A 15,783-nucleotide genomic window follows, 5' to 3' on the forward strand; every position below is an offset into this window, starting at 1 on the left:
TACAACATCTCAAGAACATTGCTTCTGACGCGAATCGTGCTTTTTGAGTAAGCTAGTGTTCACTGAACTCTTTATTGCTAACTCTAACCACAACCTAAATGGGCAGCTCTTCTATGACGAATAACTGGTTATTCATACGTAGGTACTATATCCCTATTATGATGTTAAGCACACATAACTACTTACCTTGTATCCTAGGGTTGATCAGGTCCTAATACTAGGTTATAGCCACGTGAATAAGTGAAAAGGGTGATCCGTAAATTAAACTTCTAAACCGTCAAGGTTTCAGCATAACAATATGATAAGTCTCAGATAAAGTATTCAACATGTGATAAACAATTGTAACAGATAGATAATCATGCAAGATGAAAGCAACTCAAGATAATAACTTTATTAAATTAAGGAAAGCGTTCACCGTTTACAGACGACATCTGGACCATTACAAGTGCTGACAACCTCAAGATCGCTCCTATTACAATCTTCGGCGTTCGCCTCCGGGTACTTAATTTCCCGCTCGGAGGTGAGAAGGCCTTGAAAGCTCTAGTGGGAGAAAGTGTATTGTAGTGAGAGAGCGAAGAGAGGTGTGTTGAAATTGGATGACAAAAAGCCCTTTAAATAGACTAGGAAATTACCAGAATACGGCTGGCAGGCCGTATGGCAGCCCGTTTGGTGGGCCGTATTTGGCAGCCCGTTTGCCTGGCAGCCCGTTTCTTGGGGCCGTTTGCTGGGCCGTTTGGCAGGTCGTACCCCATACTGGCAGGCCATATGGAAAGCCGTATGGCAGGCCGTTTTTGGTCTGGTCAGCCTTGATTCTCTGGATCGTAACTTGATTTCTTGTCTTTCACCGTTTTCGCTCTAGAATCTTCGTTTTAGCTCCGTTTCTCTTGATTCTTTTTGCATCGTCTTCGTAATTACTTTACCTATAAATTTAACAGAAAAAGTGATTATTTTTCCGACAAAGCTTTGAACTTTATACTTTTGGGACTCAATATCGGGGGTAAAAACATGACTTTTTACTCGATATCACGTAACTACCTCGATTTGCTTGATGCAATGGACCAAGAAGATGAAGCTCGATATTCTCGTACAATTTTTAGAAGACGTCGGTTACAAAGAGATCAGATTGATACCGGTAATCGTTTGTACAAAGACTATTTCTCGGATAATCCAACATTTCCGGGTGATTATTTTCGAAATCGATACCGAATGAGTAAGTCATTGTTTAATCGTATTGGTCATGCTATTCTATCATACGAATCTCAACCGAAAACCGATTATTTTCAATATGTTGATCAACGTTTTGATGTAACCGGTCAACTCGCTTTCAATATTTTTCAAAAGTGTACATCGGCGATACGTCAATTGGCGTATGGCATTGCGCCTGATGCATTCGATGAATATTTACACATGGGCGCATCAACGTCTTGTGACTATTTAAACAATTATTGTAAATGTATTATTCATATGTTTGCGCGAAAATATTTAAGGAAACCAACTGAAGAAGATGTTCGTCAATTGCATGCCAAACATTTGGAGATGCACGGTTTTCTGGGGATGTTAGGTAGTCTTGATTGCATGCACTGGGCTTGGAAAAATTGTCCAGTTGCGTGGCAAGGGCATTACCACAGGGGTGATCATGAAGGAACAACAATAATGCTCGAGGTGGTTGCGTCCTACGATATGTGGATTTGGCATGCTTTCTTTGGTCTAGCGGGTTCGAAAAATGATATTAATGTTCTTAATGAATCGGATTTGTTCGAAGATTTATTGGATGGTCGAGCTCCGGAGGTCCGTTACACTATCAACGGGCACGAATTTACAAAAGGGTATTAGTTGGTAGATGGCATATACCCAGAATGAGCAACACTTGTCAAGTCGTTTAAATGTCCACTTGAGCCAAAAAATATAAAGTTTAAACGTTTTCAAGAAGCTGCGAGAAAAGACGTGGAACGAGCTTTCGGTGTTCTTCAAGGTCGTTGGGCAATACTAAAACACCCAGCAAGACCTTATAGTATCAATAAAATACGTCGAATCATGTACACTTGTGTTATACTTCACAACATGATCACTGAAGACAACGAGCGCAACATATGTGGCTTCGAAGAGGATTATCTCCGACATCAAGAAAACATGCCGCAACGTACTTGGCAGGAAAGAGTTGAGCTCCAAGATTAGGTGGATCGAGAGATGCGAGATCGAAGAGCTCATCATAACCTTCGCAACAATTTGATAGAACACATTTGGACACTCCTGGATGATTATATTGTTCGAAATAATTAGCGTTATTTATTGTATTTTTTTTATTTATGTATTGTCTTTTGTTTATTTAATTATGTAATGTTTTAAATTTTTAATAATATAATGTTTTAATTTTATTTAATAAACTGTTATTTGTATTTATTTATTGTATTTAAGTAATAATTTAAAATTGGTTAAAGTTGGAAATGGAGTGTATGATTGTGAGTGTTTAGTGAAAGGAATGTGAAAGGAATGTTAAAGGGTTTGTGCTGATGTGACGCTGATGTGGAGGAGAGAAGTTCAGTGAAAGGAGAGAACGATTGCATGTGGCCTAAGTGTCACCTAATCAACTTCAAAACACTTGTTCGTAGTCCCGCTTATGAAAAGACTAATGAGGGTATTCGGAAAAGGAATATAGGGGAACTAATTAACTATTTTCTTGACTAATTCAATGTTTGTCAGTTTTTCTCATTTTAACTAATTTTGATTCAAATATTGTTTGATACAGGAAATAGGAGGCAGGATTTTGACAGTGAACAAGGCTGCTTCAAAAGGATCAAGACCAGAGCGCTAGAACGGACACCTAGGAGTTCTTGACCATCATATACATTGTATAAATGAAACCAAAAATTACGATGCAAATAAATGTTTCGTATAGCTGTATGCATTATAAAGTTCAGTTTTCTTTACGTGATACTGTGATAGAATGATTATGTGAGCATATGTGTATTGCATAATTGTTGATAGAAAATTTTTATTAGGTGTATGTGTTGAAAAAGCTTGAACTCATTAAGTTTTTCGCTAATTATTAGTATAAAAAATGTATTTGAGGAACGTTGAAGACACGCACATTTGTTGGTGCATAGTTGTAATCCTAGTTCGTAGAACATTTTTGTTAAAATTCAGTCATGTAATAACGAATTCTATTGTATTTGTGACTATTGAACTTATATATGTGTGCGTTGATGTTTTATTTCAATAGTTAAACTATCCACACAGTCGGGAGTCCACACAGTTGACTGACTAAATACACACAGTCGACCAATTGTCACAGACAGTCGGTCGACAGTGTCCGGTGACAGTATATATACGAGTTTTAGGCCTCCATTATGAGGTTACACATTCCATTCACCCTAATCCGTATTCTCTGGTTCCACTCGTTCCCTATACCCAATACCCACCGAATAACACATCTAGGAGTCGATCTAATCTAATTTATAGTCTAGGTTTGACTCATTCGACCCGAACCGAACCGTTATTCGATTGAATCTTGTTTTAGTGTTTTTCGCCATTAATTCGAGTCACAAACGATTCCAAGATCCTCAATAATTCATCTACAAAGTGGTATCAGAGCTGGAGTCTCTGAATCGTTCATTTTCAATCGATTTTAAGTGTTAATATTGTGGGTTTGTGGTTAAAATTTTTTTGGTAACATCCCGTTTTTCATAAATGTTCTAAGGTACGTATTTGATCTTAAGAACGTTTACTTTTGGTCGTATATGTGATTAAATGATATGAAGTTTTAATTTGTTGTACACGATATATATATATATATATACACACACACACACACACACACACACACACATATATACACTTGAGAATGTATGCATGTATAAGTATATGCATGGCTTAAGAAAGTGTTATGTTCGAATGAGAACTTGTAGCGATGTTTAAGGGCACATACGAAGTGGTTATGAAAGGTACGAGATCTATACATGAGAGCTAGTGTTCGTAGTCGAAAATTTGGACCATTTGCTTGGTTTGTCGCGCTGTGGGGTTGTAGTACCGCGCCGCGGTATTAGCCTAGTTTCAGGATCAGACGAGGGAAAATGTCGGGCTCAGATCCCTTGTAAACTCACGCCGCGGACGGGGCTGGTCGCGCCGCGACCATCTGCTGGGTCTGGCCCATTTTCAGCCACAAACGAGTTGGTGGGGGCATTTTAGTCATTTTGCATCATTGCCAGCTTATTACCACCAACCTTATCCTCATTTATTCATTTTCATTTTCCCTTTTCTTTCTCTCTTTTCTCTTAAAACATAAACTCTTCATAAATTCAAAGTGAGATTTGAAGGTGAAGACTTGTGATTCGATCTTTGGAGCAAGAAGGAAATTTGTTCTCCTCGTTCTTAGCTACGACTTGATAGTTGAGGTAAGTGTTAATTTCAACTTTCATCTTTTAGTTGATTTAGGACTAGTGATTTGTTTATGGGTTTTGTTGTAAGAGCCATTTTAGGGTTAAATGGGCGATTTTGGGGTGAAATGGTTGAATGGAAACCCTAAGGCTTATGATCTAGGGTTTGTCCATGAAACTTGATGTTTGTAGGGTTGTTTGTGTTGTTGGGTCACTAACACACTCATGTGTTAGTGAAAGAATTGTTGTTGAGGTTAATGGTTGACTTGAAATGGGTCAAATGGGTAAGTTTGACCTAGTGGGTTAAATTGGGTATGAAAATACCCTAGACTTGTATTGATGGAGATCTTAGAGTCATAATCGCTAGCTTTTAGTGATTAGTTGTGAATATGACCTCGATTTTGTGATTCTAGTGCAATTGGGTCATAAATACCCTTTTAGGTCATAAATGCACTAGTGTGGTTAGTTGTTGAATAGTCCAACTTGTTTTGAGAATTAATTGGGCATTTAATTGTATTAGGTGACTTACTTTGAAGGTTACAAGTTGTGTTGGAAATATCACCAAGACAACAAGGTGAGTGGAATATTTATATATGTATGTATATGATTTATATGCCCGTGTTAATTGTGAACATAGCCGTGTTTGTGCATATGGTTGTGAGTAATAGCCGTGTTTTACTCACACATTGATAAAGTGTTGCGATGGCCGTTTTTCGTGCACTTGGGGGTGATACCATAGCTGTTTTTGGGACACCTCGGGGTTAGCATACCATAGCCGTTTTTGGGCACTAACGGTTGTTGTGAACACTGATGACTTGTTCGCGAGTTCATTCCCTTGTGATCTTGGTTAACCATGGTTTGTACTTGTTGATGTTTAGCATTTCATTATTATTATGATTATTACGCTAATGTTGTTGCTAGTTGTACGATTTGACGATACTAGCTTTTGTTAAGAGATGATATGCGATTATATGCATTGTATGATGTTGTGGATGCGTGTAGGTAAATTGCATATGCATGAATATATTTATTCTACTCACTAAGCTTTAGCTTACCCTCTCGTTGTTTATATTTTTAGATGCGGGCGCGGATCGTGGCAAGGGTAAAGTGGTGGACTAGGCTATTCCTCTTTAGTGCCTAGTGGATGCTTTTGGAAGTTCGACCTATCGTTTGGGTAGTTTAACCCCAAACCCATGCTCTAGTGATGTTTGGAACTTAAACTAATTGGTCGAAACTTATATTTTTGGGAATTGTAAAATGGGTCGTTGAACCCGAATGATGATTTAATTGTGTCGATTGCGTCTTTTGAACATGTAACAATTAATTGTGATGTGATGGTTTGATGAATATTAACGACACGTTATAAAAAAAAATATTGTACGTTTTTCTTAATATAACGGGTTGGGTCGTTACAAGTGGTATCAGAGCATGGTCTAAGGGATTTAGGTGACTTGAGATAGGCGCCTAGACTTAGACTTTTGTGTTGTTGTTTTACATGCGGGACTTGTAGGACTACGGGTCGGTACGGGTTATGATTAATGCGTTAGTGAATAGGTGGACTAACCATGCTATGTAATGATGTTACTAATCATGCGTTATTGTTTTGAACATCGAGCAAGATGGTTGTGATACGTTTGAGCGTGGCACGGCATGCAAGCGTAATAGTGAGTCGTGACCACTATTACGGTTGCAAGTCAAGTCAAGCAAGGACGTGCGAAAAGTATTGAGCTAGGTGTGGTGTGCGTGCGGTCTTATGCATAAGTATACATATGTATTAATTTGTTGGTGATGTTTAATCCGTTTCGATCTTTAGAATGAAGATGAGAAATGGAACGGAGACAAGCAACAGTGGTGGTACTCAACATGGTGAAGAAGATGAAATGACCACCAAAATAGAGGCCGCTCTAGAAAACTATGTCTCGGTTTTCTCTCGAAAAGTTAAGCAAATACTCGAAGAGTCGGTTTCGGAACATGTAGTCGATTTGATTCGAGAAAAAATGGCCGATACCGTGAAGGAAGAAGTTGAAAGGAGGTTTCCTAGACCTCAAAATGGGGGCGAGATGGTGTTTAGCTATAAAAACTTTTTGGCTACTAAGCCTCCTCACTTTCACGGGGATCCCGACCCCATGAAAAGTGCGGATTGGATCTCCGATGTTGAAGGTTGTTTTTGCACTAGCGAGTGCCAACCCGAGAAGAAGACAAGGCTTACTACTAGTTTGTTGAGGGGCCATGCTAAGGATTGGCTTGATGGTAAAATTGATATGGTGGGTGACGCGGATTTTGTAGGGTTGTCTTGGGCGGAGTTCAAGAAGGAGTTCTTCCTTGAGTATCGTACGCAAGCGAATCTTTTCAAATTGCACAACGAGCTAAGAAACATGCGTCAAGGGTCTTTGGACCTAAACACTCTTAAAACTAACTTTCTCGCCAAGGCGCGTTTTTGCCCCGAGTATGTGGGGAATGATCAATTGTTGATTGAAAATTTTCATGCAACCCTTAGAGATGATTTGAAGGGTAAAATTAGTATTGGTCATGTTGAAACTTTTGCTAAGCTTTTGGCGGTGGCGAAAGGGTTTGAAGTGCAAGCTCCGAGTTTGGTTAGTTATGTGCCAAGTAAAAGAAAATTTGAAGCATTTAGTCACTCCCACAAGAAAAGTAAGGGTATGCCCGAAAACGTTGGAAGTGTGAGGAAAGGTGGTTCGAGTACTTTTACACCTACTTGTTATAGTTGCGGGAAACAGGGTCATTATTGCCGCGATTTTTTGAATAAGTCGGTCACGTGCTTTAATTGTCAAAAAACGGGGCACCGGAAGATGGAATGTCCCGAATTGTCAAGTGACCAAGTGAAGAAGCTAGAAAAAGCTGCGGGTACGGCTAGGGGAAGAAACTACTTGATGACCAACAATGGATCTAAACAATCCAACGAAGTTGTCTCAGGTACTTTCATGATTAACTCTAATCTGGCAAGGATACTATTTGATAGCGGTGCTAATTTATCGTTTGTGTCACCGCGATTTGTGTCTAAGCTTAATAAACTGCTAGCTAAGTTAAGTCGTCCGGTAGAAGTCGAAATAGCGGATGGTAAGACGGTGCTAGTGGTTGATGTTTGTAATGATTGTAATGTTGTGTTTGGTACCAAAACGTTTAAAATCAATCTTATCCCGATGACTTTGGGTGAGTTTGATATTGTTGTGGGTATGGATTGGCTCGATCGTTACAGAGACGATATTGCATGCCATGAAAAGTCTATTCGTGTGAAGACCCCAAGCGAGGGAGAGTTAATTATTCATGGCGAGAAGCGTAGGAAACTTGTGCCATTATGCACTTATGCACGGGCACGTCGTTTCCTTAGTAGTGGTGGCATGGCTTTCCTTGCCCATGTGGTTGATACTCGTGAAGAGCCACCCTCCATTCGTGAAATTTCGGTGGTTAATGAATTTGAAGACGTTTTTCCAGATGAGTTGCCGGGTGTTCCGGCGGAAAGACAAGTTGAATTTCGCATTGAGTTGGTTCCGGGGGCTACTCCCATTGCTAAAACTCCTTATCGTTTAGCGCCAATGGAAATGCAAGAGTTGTTGAATCAAACCCCAAGAGTTGCTTGAAAAGGGTTTTATCCGACCGGGTGCTTCGCCATGGGGCGCTCCGGTTTTATTCGTGAAGAAGAATGATGGTAGTATGCGGATGTGCATCGATTATTGGGAGTTGAACAAAGTGACGATCAAGAATCGTTATCCATTACCTCGGATCGACAATTTTTTTGACCAACTCCAAGGTGAGACGTATTTTTCGAAGATTGACTTACGGTCCGGCTATCACCAAATGCGGGTCCGTGAAGAAGATATTGAGAAGACGGCCTTTCGAACTCGTTATGGGCATTTTGAATTTGTAGTTATGCCTTTTGGTCTTACGAATGCACCGGCGGCATTCATGGACCTTATGAACCGAGTGTGCCAACCTATGTTGGACACATCGGTAATTGTATTCATTGACGACATTCTTGTCTATTCTAAGAGTATGAAGGAACATGAACACCAATTGCGCGAGGTGTTGAAGACGTTACGGAAGGATAAGTTGTATGCTAAATTCTCGAAATGTGAATTTTTGCTAAGGGAAGTGCAATTCCTTGGCCATATTGTAAACAAGGAAAGGATTCAAGTGGATCCGGGGAAGATAGAGACGGTAAAGAGTTTGGAGCAACCGACTACGCCTACGAAAATCTGAAGTTTTCTCGGATTGGCCGGTTATTATCGTCGGTTTATCCAAGACTTTTCTAAAATTGCCTCCCCATTGACGAAGTTGACAAGGAAGAATATGAGGTTCAATTGGGGGAACGAGCAAGAACTTGTTTTTCAATTGTTAAAGGAGAAATTGTGTCAAGCTCCGGTCTTAGTGTTGCCGGAAGGTGTTGAGGATATGACGGTTTACTGTGGTGCCTTACTAAATGGGATTGGGTGTGTTCTAATGCAATGAGGTAAAGTGATTGCTTACGCCTCTAGGCAATTAAAGGAACATGAAAAGAATTACCCGACGCACGATCTCGAAGTAGCGACGGTGGTCCATGCTTTGAAAATTTGGCGCCACTACTTGTATGGTGTCAAGTGTACGATTTATTCGGATCACAAGAGTTTGAAACATCTTTTTGATCAAAGGGATTTGAATTATCGTCAACGTAGATGGATGGATGTGGTGAAGGATTATGATTGTGAGATACTTTACCATCCGGGCAAGGCGAATGTAGTCGCGGATGCGTTAAGTCGAAAGAGTCAACATCCGGTGATACGATTAGGATTGTTACGTATGACTATTACTAACGATTTTCTTGTGAAGCTTGGTGAAATTCAAATTGAAGCCTACGTTAACAACAAGCATGAAGAACGAATCATGGGGCAAACGGAGTCTATTACCTTAGGCCCGCATGGTTTGTTGTCCTTCCAAGGAAGAGTGTGGGTACTTTAGTGACCCGAACTTTTCCATGTTTATATATATTAAATGAAATTGATATCTACATGATTTAGTGTTTCCAACATGTTAAGCAATCAAACTTGTTAAGACTTGATTAATTGGAATAGGTTTAATATAGACAATTGACCACCCAAGTTGACCGGTGATTCACGAACGTTAAAACTTGTAAAAACTATATGATGACATATATATGATTATATATATAGTCAACATGATATTATGATAAGTAAGTATCCCATTAGGTATTTTAACTATGAGTTATATTGATAAAATTGAGTTTATTGATTTAAGAAAATCGAAACGATATATATAACGATTATCGTTATAACAACGTCTTACTAAATACATGTGAATCATTTTAAGATATTGATACACTATGTTTAATCATGATAAATTATAAGTAAACATGTCATTATGTATATTAACAATGAACTACATATGTAAAAAAAAGACTACTAACTTAAGGATTTCGAAACGAGACATATATGTAACGATTATCGTTGTAACGACATTTAAATGTGTATATATCATATTAAGATATATTAATATATCATAATATCATGATAATATAATAATTTAACATCTCATTAGATATAATAAACATTGGGTTAACAACATTTAACAAGATCGTTAACTTAAAGGTGTCAAATCAACATTTGCATGTAACGACTAACGATGACTTAACGACTCAGTTAAAATGTATATACATGTAGTGTTTTAATATGTATTCATACACTTTTGAAAGACTTAAAGACACTTATCAAAATACTTCTACTTAACAAAAATGCTTACAATTACATCCTCGTTCAGTTTCATCAACAAATCTACTCGTATGCACCCGTATTCGTACTCGTACAATACACAGCTTTTAGATGTATGTATTATTGGTATATACACTCCAATGATCAGCTCTTAGTAGCCCATGTGAGTCACCTAACACATGTGGGAACCATAATTTGGCAACTAGCATGAAATATCTCATAAAATTACAAAAATATTAGTAATCATTCATGACTTATTTACATGAAAACAAAATTACATATCCTTTATATCTAATCCATATACCAACGACCAAAAATACCTACAAACACTTTCATTCTTCAATTTTCTTCATCTAATTGATCTCTCTCAAGTTCCATCTTCAAGTTCTAAGTGTTCTTCATAAATTCTACAAGTTCTAGTTTCATAAAATCAAGAATACTTCCAAGTTTACTAGCTCACTTCCAATCTTGTAAAGTGATCATCCAACCTCAAGAAATCCTTGTTGTTTATAGTAAGATATCATTCTAAATCAATGTAATACTCATATACAAACTTTGATTCAATTCCTATAACTATAACTATCTTAATTCGAGTGATAATCTTACTTGAACTTGTTTTCGTGTCATGATTCTACTTCAAGAACTTTCAAGCCATCCAAGGTCCTTTGAAGCTAGATCATTTCTTGTCACTTCCAGTAGGTTTACCTACTAAACTTGAGGTAGTAATGATGTTCATAACATCATTCGATTCATACATATAAAACTATATTATTCGAAGATTTGAACATGTAATCACTAGAACATAGTTTAGTTAATTCTAAACTTGTTCGCAAACAAAATTTAATCCTTCTAACTTGACTTTTAAAATCAACTAAACACATGTTCTATATCTATATGATATGCTAACTTAATGATTTAAAACCGAAAAACACGAAAAACACCGTAAAACCGGATATACGCCGTCGTAGTAACACCGCGGGTTGTTTTGGGTTAGTTATTTAAAAACTATGATAAACTTTGATTTAAAAGTTGTTCTTCTAGGAAAATGATTTTTCTTATGAACATGAAACTATATCCAAAAATCATGGTTAAACTCAAAGTGGAAGTATGTTTTTCAAAATGGTCATCAAGACGTCGTTCTTTCGACTGAAATGACTACCTCTTACAAAAACGACTTGTAACTTATATTTCTGACTATAAACCTATACTTTTTCTATTTAGATTCATAAAATAGAGTTCAATATGAAACCATAGAAATTTGATTCACTCAAATCGGATTTAAAACGAAGAAGTTATGGGTAAAACAAGATTGGATATTTTTTTTGATTGTTGTAGCTACGGGAAATATTGTAACAATTCTGTACAAATCATATCCTAGATAACTTATATTGTATTATACATGTATTCTAATGTAATCTTGGGATACCATAGACACGTATGCAAATGTTTTGACATATCATATCGACCCATGTATATATATTATTTGGAACAACCATAGACACTCTATATGCAGTAATGTTGGAGTTAGCTATACAGGGTTGAGGTTGATTCCAAAAATATATATACTTTGAGTTGTGATCTAGCCTGAGACGTGTATACACTGGGTCGTGGATTAATTCAAGATAATATATATCGATTTATTTCTATACATCTAATTGTGGACAACTAGTTGTAGGTTACTAACGAGGACAGCTGACTTAATAAACTTAAAACATTAAAACGTATTAAAAATGGTGTAAATATATTTTGAACATACTTTGATATATATGTACATATTTGTTATAGGTTCGTGAATCGACCAGTGGCCAAGTCTTACTCCCGACGAAGTAAAAATCTGTGAAAGTGAGTTATAGTCCCACTTTTAAAATCTAATATTTTGGGATGAGAATATATGCAGTTTTATAAATGTTTTGCGAAATAGACATAAGTAAATGAAACTACATTATATGGTTGAATGATCGAAGCCGAATATGCCCCTTTTGCTTGGTAGCCTAAGAATTAGTAAACCGATCTACTAATTGACACGAATCCTAAAGATAGATCTATTGGGCCTAACGAACCCCATCCAAAGTACCAGATGCTTTAGTACTTCGATATTGTTTTTATCATGTCCGAAGGATTTCCCGGAATGATAGAGGATATTCTTATATGCATCTTTTTAATGTCGGTTACCAGGTGTTCACCATATGAATGAATTTTATCTCTATGTATGGGATGTATATTGAAATATGAAATCTTGTGGTCTATTATTATGATTTGATAATATATAGGTTAAACCTATAACTCACCAACATTTTTGTTGACGTTTTAAGCATGTTTATTCTCAGGTGATTATTAAGAGCTTCCGCTGTTGCATACTAAAATAAGGACAAGATTTAGAGTCCATGCTTGTATGATATTAGGTAAAAACTGCATTCAAGAAACTTATTTTTGATGTAATATATTCTTATTGTAAACCATTATGGAATGGTCGTGTGTAAACGGTATATTTTAGATTATCATTATTTGATAATCTACGTAATGCTTTTTAAACCTTTATCGATAAAATAAAGGTTATGGTTGTTTTAAAAATGAATGCAGTCTTTGAAAAACGTCTCATATAGAGGTCAAAACCTCGTGACGAAATCAATTAATATGGAAAGTTTATAATCAATATGAACGGGACATTTCAGGTACCTATGATGAGTGATTACCGACAAGTGCTACTTGATGAAGCACATAAGTCAAAGTATTCCATTCATCCGGGTGCGACGAAGATGTATCTTGATTTAAAGAAATAGTATTGGTGGCCAGGCATGAAACGTGATGTTGTTAAGTATGTTGAGCAATGCGTCACGTGTTTACAAGTTAAAGCTGAATACCAAAAGCCGTATGGTAAGTTGCAATCGCTAGAAATTCTGATGTGGAAGTAGGAGCATATTACCATGGATTTTATCACCAAGTTGCCAAAAACGGCAAGAACCCAATTTGATACTATTTGGGTGATCGTTGATAGATTGACAAAAAGTGCTTTGTTCCTTCCTATTAAAGAAGCAATTACGTTGGAGGCACTTGCGAAAATGTTCATTAAAGAAGTGATATCGAGACATGGCGTTCCCGCGTCTATCGTTTCGGATCGGGACACGCGTTTTACTTCTCGATTTTGGAAAAAGTTTCATGTAGATATGGGTACGAGGTTGAATATGAGTACGGCATATCATCCTCAAACGAATGGTCAAACCGAGCGTACCAATCAAACGTTGGAAGATATGTTGAGAGCATGCATAATAGATTTTGGTGGAAGTTGGGACGAACATCTACCATTGGTGGAATTCTCCTACAATAATAGTTTTCACACTAGTATTGGAATGCCACCATATGAGATGTTATATGGTAGAAGGTGTCGAACCCCGATTTGTTGGGATGAAGTGGGTCAAAAGGAAGTCGGGAGCATCGAATTGGTATTAGAGACAAATGGTAAAATCGAAATGATTCGGGCTCGTTTGAAAGCGGCGCAAGATAGACAAAAGTCTTACGTGTATAAGCGTAGATGACCGATCTAATTTGAAGAATGCGATATGGTGATGCTTAAGGTTTCGCCATGGAAGGGTATTATACGGTTCCGAAAATGAGGGAAACTTGCTCCTCGGTTTATTGGACCTTTCCGAGTTTTAGCCCAAGTTGGTGAAGTCGCGTATCGTTTGGAATTACCCGAAGAGCTTGCGGGGATCCCTGATACATTTCATGTTTCCCATCTCCGTAAGTGTCTTGCAGATGATTCTTCATGGGTGCCGTTAGAAGAGATTGAGCTAAACAACAAATTAGAGTATGTTGAAGAGCCGATTGCTATACTCGATGAAAAACTGAAAGGTTGCGAAACAAAGAAGTTAAAACTTACAAAGTGCAATGGCGACATCGAAAAGGTTTCGAGTTTACATGGGAACCCGAAGAGTTTGTATTGGTGTATCTCTCGGCTTGTCATGCGGCTTGGATCGCGAGGACGCGCTCCGATTCAAGTGAGGGAGAGTTGTAACATCCCGGTTTTCATACATGTTCTAAGGTACGTATTTGATCTTAAGAACGTTTACTTTTGGTCGTATATGTGATTAAATGATATGAAGTTTTAATTTATTGTGTACGATATATATACGCACACACACACACACATATACACTTGAGAATGTATGCATGTATAAGTATATGCATGGCTTAAGAAAGTGTTATGTTCGAATGAGAACTTGTAGTGATGTTTAAGGGCACATACGAAGCGGCTATGAAAGGTACGAGACCTATACATGAGAGCTAGTGTTTGTAGTCAAAAATTTGGACCTTTTGCTTAGTTTATCGCGCCGTGGGGCTGTGGGACCGCGCCGCGGTATTAGCCTAGTTCCAGGATCAGACGAGGGAAAATGTCGGGCTCAGATCCCTTGTAAATTCGCGCCGCGGACGGGGCTGGTCGCGCCGCGACCATCTGCTGGGTCTGGCCCATTTTCAGCCACAAACGAGTTGGTGGGGGCATTTTGGTCATTTTGCATCATTGCCAGCTTATTACCACCAACCTTATTCTCATTTATTCATTTTCATTTTCCCTTTTCTTTCTCTCTCTTCTCTCAAAACATAAACTCTTCATAAATTCAAAGTGAGATTTGAAGGTGAAGACTTGTGATTCGATCTTTGGAGCAAGAAGGAAATTTGTTCTCCTCATTCTTAGCTACGACTTGATAGTTGCGGTGAAATGTCCTGTTCATATTGATTATAAACGTTCCATATTAATTGATTTCGCTGCGAGGTTTTGACCTCTATATGAGACGTTTTTCAAAGACTGCATTCATTTTTAACACAACTATAACCTTTATTTTATCTATAAAGGTTTAAAAAGCATTACCTAGATTATCAAATAATGATAATCTAAAACATACCGTTTACACACGACCATTACTTAATGGTTTACAATAAGAATATATTACATCAAAAGTAAGTTTCTTGAATGCAGTTTTTACATAATATCATACAAGCATGGACTCCAAATCTTGTCCTTATTTTAGTATGCAACAGCGGAAGCTCTTAATAATTACCTGAGAATAAACATGCTTAAAACGTCAACAAAAATGTTGGTGACTTATAGGTTTAACCTATATATAATCAAATCATAATAATAGACCACAAGATTTCATATTTCAATATACATCCCATACATAGAGATAAAAATCATTCATATGGTGAACACCTGGTAACCGATGTGAAGACCCGTCCTTATCCCCCTGAACGAAATCTTCAACATTTGGTTCCATTGCGATAATCGACTCCAAGTAGTATCCTTAGTACGAGATAATGCACAGCGGAAGACTTAATTCATACCTGAGAATAACATGCTTTAAAATGTCAACATAAAGTTGGTGAGATATAGGTTTAATGTCGACAGCGATATAAATATAGACCACAAGATTTCATATATAAACATTTTAATAAAAATATTCTAAGTGGTTGAGCACTTGGTAACCATACTTAACAATTAATCACGTCGCATATTCCCTTTAATATGAAATCTTACTACACTGTACCAAGTGTAGTCACGAAACGAAGTACTGTGCAACCGTTGAATACTGGTCGTCCAGTCCGGTTGGGGTTGTCAGGCCCGATAGATCTATCAACAGGATTCGCGTTTACAATACCGCTGTAAATATTAGTTACCAAGCTACAGGGAAGTATGC

At 37.5% G+C, this 15,783-nt stretch overlaps 1 protein-coding gene across 1 annotated transcript; it reads left to right on the forward strand.

Annotated features, from left to right (window-relative positions):
• Positions 1 to 1,005: 1,005 nt before the first annotated feature.
• On the forward strand, positions 1,006 to 2,812 carry LOC139842549 (uncharacterized). Its single transcript, XM_071832676.1, has 2 exons — positions 1,006 to 1,788; positions 2,747 to 2,812. The coding sequence occupies exons 1-2, from the start codon at positions 1,006 to 1,008 to the stop codon at positions 2,810 to 2,812; spliced, it is 849 nt and encodes a 282-aa protein (XP_071688777.1).
• Positions 2,813 to 15,783: the final 12,971 nt, after the last annotated feature.

Source organism: Rutidosis leptorrhynchoides, chromosome 1 (genome assembly GCF_046630445.1).
Source record: "Rutidosis leptorrhynchoides isolate AG116_Rl617_1_P2 chromosome 1, CSIRO_AGI_Rlap_v1, whole genome shotgun sequence".
Taxonomy (NCBI): domain Eukaryota; kingdom Viridiplantae; phylum Streptophyta; class Magnoliopsida; order Asterales; family Asteraceae; genus Rutidosis; species Rutidosis leptorrhynchoides.

Excerpts from the sequence above, each read along its gene's own strand:
- LOC139842549 (XM_071832676.1), top strand. The coding sequence starts at position 1,006 with ATGACTTTTTACTCGATATCACGTAACTACCTCGATTTGCTTGATGCA. Across the intron at positions 1,789-2,746 it reads TGGATGGTCGAGCTCCGGAG|GAAATAGGAGGCAGGATTTT; the intron begins GTCCGTTACACT and ends TGTTTGATACAG.